Genomic DNA, 7,300 nt, shown 5'->3' with positions numbered 1-7,300 from the left:
GTGGATGATGATAAAAATCAGTCCCTCACGAGAGGGTGGCAAAGCTGGGTGGTGACATCGACCATGGTGGGATCGGAGGCTCCCCTCCTGAGCACCTGCCCCCCTGCGGCGTCCTATGGCCCCCCACTCAGGCAGATCCACACACAGGAAGTGGAGCAGGAAGAGTCGGGCCCATCAGAGCCAAGCACGTGGCCCTTACTGGCCAACACGGGAAGAAGTTTTTGCCAGAGCCGCTGACAGATGAGTGCTGTGGGGGGAGCCCCACAGGGAGAGCTTCCCAGCTGGACAGTCAGCTTAGGGCTGCAGAAGGCACCCCACTCTTGCTGTCTCCCCACCCTGAAGTCTTGCACTCTTCGCCCTGACCCTTGACCTTGCCCCATGTCCTGCTGGCCTCTCAGGGACCAGAGCTCATCTGCAGCCCTATGGGCCCCTTTCCTTGTCCTCAAAGCCTGATCTTGGGGATTTCTCAGAAGGGTCTCAGCTCAAGGCCCAGACAGCTCGGCAGAAACAGCTGAAGCCCCATGACTAGTGTCTCACCAACCCACCCTCTCCACTGCCTTTGTCCCCACATCCATCCTTGGGTCCCATGGTCACCACCACAGATCTAACGGACATAGCATAGCTGCCCAGCTCAGAGTGCCCCTATCTAACCGTCTTCTGCCTGGCCAGGGCCTGGCGACTGAGCTGATTAGGGGCCTCTGAGAGTGGATGGCTCTTTCCTGCCACCCCAACTCCCTGCCCATCTCCAAATCACAGGCCTGGGTTTTAGGTCCTGTGTCACTGATCCCTCCTTAGATGTGAGGGGACTGAGGTACATGGAGGGTGAGAATGAAGACGTGGCTTCTTGGGGCACAGAATGTCTCCTAGCATCTGGCCTGGAGACATGGCTCAAAAGTGCATGTGCCACGTTTGCCCTAATGAACAGGGACAACACTGGCACCATCTGTGTGAGGACTGCACGTGGAAGCGTGTCCTTCAAGGAAGGGGAGCTGCCCTTTCTGTCCAGCTCAAGGGACAGGGGTTGGAGCCCAGGCCACCCCTCCCAGGCTCTAGAAGGCTTGATGTGTGGGTTGGGGGCCGGGTCTAGAGGAACCAGGTTCTCTGTGCTCCCTGGCCCCCAGTGCCTTCCCCAGTCCCCACAGGAGAGGATTTCAGGGCCCTCACCTGTCCTGGCTCAATTTACCTCCAGCATCGAGACCGCCTCTCCCCACTGGCACCCTGTCATGTGGTTCCTTGATACTTCCACACCCAGAATTCCAGATCTGCTCTGGAGCAAAACACTCCAAACACCATCTGCACGGTCCCCTCATCGACTCTAATTGTGTTAGTTTCTGTGTGCCCGTTTTACAGAAGAGCATAGGGAGAGGTGTCATGCCCCAGAGTGCCTCCCTCTCCTAGACCTGCGGGGATGGGGGGGGGGGTAGGTCACCAGCAGCCCAGTGGACATGGGCCATATGGGCAGGCATAGGGGCTTCCTAGGAGGATACCTGTGGACACAGAGGGGTGGCTGCCCCCCTTAACCCCGCTGGCCCAGGGGAAGGCCCTCTTGATCCTCCTTGATAAGCCAACACTCACTTTTATCTGTCACTGTCACTGGCAGGGGGGGCTGAGCTCCTCCAGATCCCAGGGCCAGATAAGGGGAAGCAGGGGTGGGGATGGGGTACCCGGCCTCCTCCCTGCTCTCCCAATCTAAGGGTATCAGCCCTAGGCCCAGCCCGTGTATCTTTTCTTCCTTGCACCCCTCACAGGAGGAGCCCTGTGGCTTGTCCCTTAGTGTCCCCCAGCACAGCCTGCCCTTAGAAAAGTGTAAATGGGCTTGTACAAGGTGAACAACCCAAGGAGGTCACCTCATCAACCACAGGGGCAACCCCAAGAGTGTGGGAAGGGAGAGAGGGAGGAAGGACGGGTGTTCAGTCCACCTCTGTCTTTCACATTCTAGGAAGGGCAAGTATTCTGGCTGCAATAAGATAATTAAAGGAGAGAGGAAATGAGGGCTAGCATCTCCCCCCCCCCACCATTTCCACAGCAGTGAGGGCCCAGGGTGAGTAGGCAGAGGCCCTCCCACTTGGACCTGCAAAGTCTGCACCATGGGGAGCCGAGCTGCGGCTCACGGGGCTCTGTGCCCAAGAGACAACCTCAAATGCACAGCAGCCAGAGGCACAAAACCAGCGGCCTATTGACATGAGCAGTGGCAGGAAACTTGCTCTGTGACAACATCCAAGAGGTTGGAGCTATTGGACCTGGGGCCTGGGGGCACTGTTCGAATATTCCAAGTGGACAGCTGTCCCCTCTCCTGCCAAAGGGGACCTCCAATTGTGAAAGGGACTCCCACATCAAAAACCATAAAATTGCTTATTAAAGTTAATGAGAGGGCACCCCCACTATCAGAAAGGGGAGGAGGTGGGGGAGGGGAGTGACAGGCATGGCCCCCATTGCTGGGGGTGGGTGGGAAACATCTGGCTTCTAGGAAATGGAGGGTGTGCAGACCCCAGGCCTCAGCCCCCTCACTGGCACACACCCCACACATTCGGAGGGGGTGCACAGGAACGGCCAGTCACCTGGTCCTAAGACCCTGACTGGGGACACCCTATGTCCCCTGTAGCAGCCTGGACATCAGGCTCCACTTGGGAGCTGACAGGATGAGTGGAGAAATGGTGTCCTCCCCACATGCAGCCTCAGGAAAACGGCACAACACGGTGTTCGGTGTAACAGGCTCAAGGCTTACACTCCATCAGTCTCCCAAATGTGAACGTTAGGCAGACCCAGGACTTGCACATGTACCTGCACAGTGCGACCTGAGAGAGGCTGGGGACAGTGCTGTGGAGAGAGGAGGGGAGGGCACTGCGGGGTTAGAGGGACACAGGTGTGGGGGCCACAGTACATACTGTGACCTCATTGCTGGCTGCCTGGGTGCTCCTAGAATTATCTTGGAAATGTCCTGTGTTGCTTTCTGTGTCCAGAATATACGCGGCTGCTCCCCAAAGAGACAAGCCCTGGGCACCAGGGGCAGGGGAGGGGTCTGTCCCCACAGCAATGCCCAGTGCTCAGGGCCAGGGGGGCCCCACAGTGACAGACAGTGGCTGTGCGGCTCCCCTGAAGCCCTCCACTCCCCCTCAGTGGCGCCCACAGCTAGAAACACAGCCACAACCACATGTGCTCTGCACACACTTTAATGAGGATCAGTGCCTGCCACCTAGTCCCTGCCCTGAGGACAGGGTGGGGTGGGAGGCTCAGGGCAGGGGACAGGGAAGGGAGAAAGGGTTGACACCTGGGCAGGAAGCAGTGGTCTGGGGACAGGAGGGGCTGGGTTTCCACAGCCCTAGGTGGCAGCCCGAGGGATGGCTCAGGGGCCCTTGGGGACGTACTGGTGGATCCAGTCCAGGTAGTAGGTGACACGGGTGTAGATGCCGGGTCTGTTGGGCTGGGCACAACCGTCACCCCAGCTGACCACACCTGCCTGCAGCCAGGTGCCATTGACCTTGCAGACCAGGGGCCCTCCAGAGTCACCCTGGGGAGGAGAGGGGTCAGCAAGTGGCTGGAGAGGCTGAGGCGGTGGGGACTTTGGGGGGGACATGGGCCCACCTGGCAGGAGTCATGCTTCTCGTTCCCAGCACATATCATGTCTTCCTGGACAATCCGGACATTGTCCCCGGTGTACAGGCCTATGTGGTATTTGCTGTCACAGATGCTGTTGTCTACAATGGGCACCTTTGCCTGCTTCAGGGGGAATGGCGGTGGTAGGGATTCTGGGGGTGAGATGAGGGCATTCAGCAGTAGCGGGGAGGCCCTGAGCCTGCTGTCAGGGCCCCTCTCCAAAGGAACCCCAGAGCTGGCTCATGGGTGTAACTGGTCCCCACTTCCCCAAGCCCTCCAACTGTCCCTGACACCCACCTCCATTGTCCACATCACCCCAGCCTGTCACCCAGCACTGGGTCCCCGGGGGGAAGGTCTCCGAGGCAGGGGGCAGAGTGATCAGCTGGACCTTGCAGGAGATGTTCACAGGATCCTGGAGCTCCAGCAGGGCAATGTCAAACCCCTCCTGGATGCCATAGAACTTGGGATGCGGGATGATCCGGTTGATGGGCAGCAGATTATCCCGGTAATAGAGGTGTTGCTCCCGCAGCTGCACCCTCAGGAATGCAGGATCTTTGATGTCCCTGGAGAGAGGGGACACATACTCAGGCGGCTGAGCAGGCTCTTGGACACCCCAAGAGGGAGGGTGGAGGAGCCCCAGGCCCACCCCCACCCATCAGGCCCCATGGGCACTCACGGTCCTATGCAGTGCGCAGCAGTCAGCACCCACTGGGGGTGGATGAGGGAGCCCCCGCAGAAGTGCATCCAGTACCGTGTTCTGATTCTCAGGCTCACCTGCCAGGGCCACATGCTCCCAGGGGCCTCCTGCCCCCCTACGATGCCCATTCTCTCCAGGGCTTGGCTTGGGGCTGGGGCAGGAAGTACCCTCAGGACAGGACCTGGACCTAGCTGGCCCCTGTGCCCACACAGACCTGGGCTTCTGTGAACCCACCCAGCCACCCGCCCACCCGCCCATCGTGGGTCTGCAGGGTGTGGGGTGAGGGGCAGGGACAGGGCTGGCTGGGGTCAGGACTCACCAGGGGCCACGTGAGCCAGGCTCAGCAGGAGGGGCAGCACCAGCACCAGCAGGCTCAGCATCTGGAAGGAGCAAAGAGGGGCCATGTGACCCAGCTGGGGGCTGAGCCAAGTGGGGGTGTGCAGCGTGTGGGGTGCAGATGGAGTCGAGGTCCCTGGGATCAGGGGTCAGTTCAGGCGTGAGGTCTGAGGTCCTGCTGCTCCAGATCTGAGGCTCAGCTGCTCAGTGCACTGACACCCAGATGTTGGCGTCTGGTGGGGGGTGCTTACCTTGGCTGTGCCCTCCTGTCATTGCCTCAGCCCACTGTCCCCTCCCCATTTATCCTCCTAGACCAGGAGGGGGCCGGAGGAGGAGTGCTGGATCCTCCAATCCAGAGTGGAGGAAGTGGGTGATTCAGACAGTCTTCCATGTGACATATGCCCCCGCTCCCCAGTCACCCTTCTGTGTACCCACAGGTCACAGGGGAGCGGCATGCAGTCAAGTAGAGGACAAGCCACCATCACCACCACTCCAAGTGGGTCCTGGCTTCCTAGGTTCTGGTGGCTGAGATGCCTAATCCAGCCTGGCTAGGATCGGGGAGACAAGCTCTAGAGTCCATACGTGCCCTCCAGCTCCCTCTGTGTATCGGGGCTCCCCGGTCCTGCCATGGACAAGGAACTGGACATTTGAGCACACCTCTTTGTCAGCCAGCTGCCCCCGGCACTGAGATAGCTCCTGTTCCAGCTGCCGGGGTTAGACTCCTCTCCTCTGCCGGGTGCAGTGAGGACTCCCTCTAGGAGGCCTTCAGACACGGGCACCAAGGGACGAGTGTGTTGCCCTGACTCTATGCAACCAGTTGCCCCCACCCCAACCTGTTCCCCAAGAGGAATTCATGTCTGAGGGCCACCCTCAAAGAAGGAGGGAGTGTCCATGGGGCATTGTCACTCCTCTCCACATCTTTGTATTTATGAGGCAGGGCTCAGCCCTCCCCATCTCACTTCCAGGGAGGGGCTGACACAGGCCTCCTTGTGACCTTTGGGAGGGAACAGCACCAAGTCCTCACCCTGCTGCTCCCCACCCCCAGGATGGCAGACCCGACTCCAACGTCCATGTCCGGGTGTTATCTGAGCAGTTCTGCTGATCACAGTGGTACCTTGTTATCTTGGGATCTGAGTGCCATCAGCAGAGGGACAGGCAGATGGAAGATGACTGAGATAACAAGCAGCCAGTGCCAGCTACCCTTGGAGACTCCCCCAAGCGGGCCCCACCATGCCTGGCCCCCGACCTATCCCTGCCTGTTCATCCATCCCACCTCCTCACTCTCCCCTGGGCCTGCTGGTCACCGGGCCTCCAGCCAACCTTCCCCCTCACGGCACCCTTGAACCACCTGCACCCCCACTGCTCCCCGGGTCATCATCAGGGGTGAGGTCGGGGACAAGAACCACCTGACTGAAGCAGGCAGAAGGGTCCTGGGGCTCACACAGGGCATGGAATACTCCGTGTTTCTCCCCGCCAGTTTTCATGTGAGTTGCCTGTTCTCTCATTGTTGAGGTTTAAGCGTCCTTAGATAACAGTCCTTTATTAGATATGTGTTTTGCAAAGCATTTCTCCCACTCTGTGGCTGGTCTTTTCATTCTGTTTACAGTATCACAGAGAAGAAGTTTAGGACTTTTATGAAGTACAACATCAGCTTTTTCTTCATGGATCATGCTTTTGGTGGTGTATCTAAAACTCATGGCCAAGTGCTTGCTTCCACAGCACGTATACTAACACTCATCACCAAACCCAAGGTCATCTAGATTTTCTCCTATATTATCTCCTAGAAGTGTTATAGTTTTGCATTTCACACTTTGGTTTATGGTCCATTTCGTATTCTTTTTTGTGAAAGGCCTGTGTCAAGATTCATTTTTTGCATGTGGATATTTAGGTGTTGATTTCTGTTGGTTGAAAACACTATCTTTTCTCCATTAAATTGCCTTTGTTTCTTTGTCAGAGCTCAGTTGACTATTTGAGTCTAATGGGTCTATTTCCGGGCTCTCTATTCTAGTCTAGTGATCTGTGTGTCTTTCTTCCATCAATATTATTAAAGCTCTATAGTAAGTCTTGAAGTTGGAGAGTGTTAATCCTCCAATCTTGTTTTTTTTTCAATACCGTGTTGGCTATGCCCTAGCTGGGTGGGTCAGTTGGTTGGAGCCTTGTCCCATACAACGAAAGGTGGTGGGTTGGATTCCCAATCAGGACACATACCTAGGTTGGGTGTTTGATCCCTGGTCATGGCTCATACGGAAGGCAACTGATCGCTGTTTCTCTCTCTCTCTTCCTCTCTCTCTCTAAAAATACATCAATAAAAACATCCTTGGATGAGGATTTTTTAAAAATATATCATGTTGGCTTTTCTGTGTCTTTTACCTTTCCATGTAAAATTTAGAATCAGCTTGTTGACATCCACAAAATAACTTGCTAGGGTTTTAATTGGGGTTGTACTGAATCTCTGATCAAGTTGGGAAGATATGACATCTTCATAATATCATCTTCCTATCCATGAACATGTTTCTCTCTCCATTTGTTTAGATCCTTTATTTCTTTCATCAGTTATATAGGTAGATCTTGTACATATTTTGTTAAATTATTCTTAAGTACTTCATTTGGGGGATGCTAATGTGAAGGGTATTGTTTTTAATTTCAAGTTCCAATTCTCCATTATTGGTATAT

The 7,300-nt window shown here is 56.1% G+C and overlaps 1 protein-coding gene across 1 annotated transcript; it reads right to left on the bottom strand.

The window, feature by feature from the left end:
- Positions 1–3,343: 3,343 nt before the first annotated feature.
- LOC107533342 (tryptase beta-2-like) lies at positions 3,344–4,927 on the bottom strand. The gene is made up of 6 exons (XM_016207997.2): positions 4,888–4,927; positions 4,611–4,679; positions 4,271–4,442; positions 3,892–4,157; positions 3,583–3,746; positions 3,344–3,508 (listed from the first exon to the last, which is right to left on the bottom strand). Exons 1-6 carry the CDS (start codon positions 4,925–4,927, stop codon positions 3,344–3,346), a joined length of 876 nt encoding a protein of 291 aa, XP_016063483.2.
- Between the last annotated feature and the right edge of the window lie 2,373 nt (positions 4,928–7,300).

The sequence above is a fragment of the Miniopterus natalensis genome, chromosome 3 (genome assembly GCF_054644295.1).
Source record: "Miniopterus natalensis isolate mMinNat1 chromosome 3, mMinNat1.hap1, whole genome shotgun sequence".
In the NCBI taxonomy this organism is placed as follows: Eukaryota; Metazoa; Chordata; class Mammalia; order Chiroptera; family Miniopteridae; genus Miniopterus; species Miniopterus natalensis.
Note: the sequence above shows the minus strand (reverse complement) of the source record. Positions and strands in the feature narration are given on the sequence as shown.

Coding starts and splice junctions, on each gene's coding strand:
- LOC107533342 (XM_016207997.2), bottom strand. CDS start 4,927: ATGGGGAGGGGACAGTGGGCTGAGGCAATGACAGGAGGGC. Junction 4,680..4,887: donor TGAGGCAATGACAGGAGGGC/ACAGCCAAGGTA, acceptor CCCCTCTTTGCT/CCTTCCAGATGCTGAGCCTG. Junction 4,158..4,270: donor GCTGCGCACTGCATAGGACC/GTGAGTGCCCAT, acceptor CCCTCTCTCCAG/GGACATCAAAGATCCTGCAT.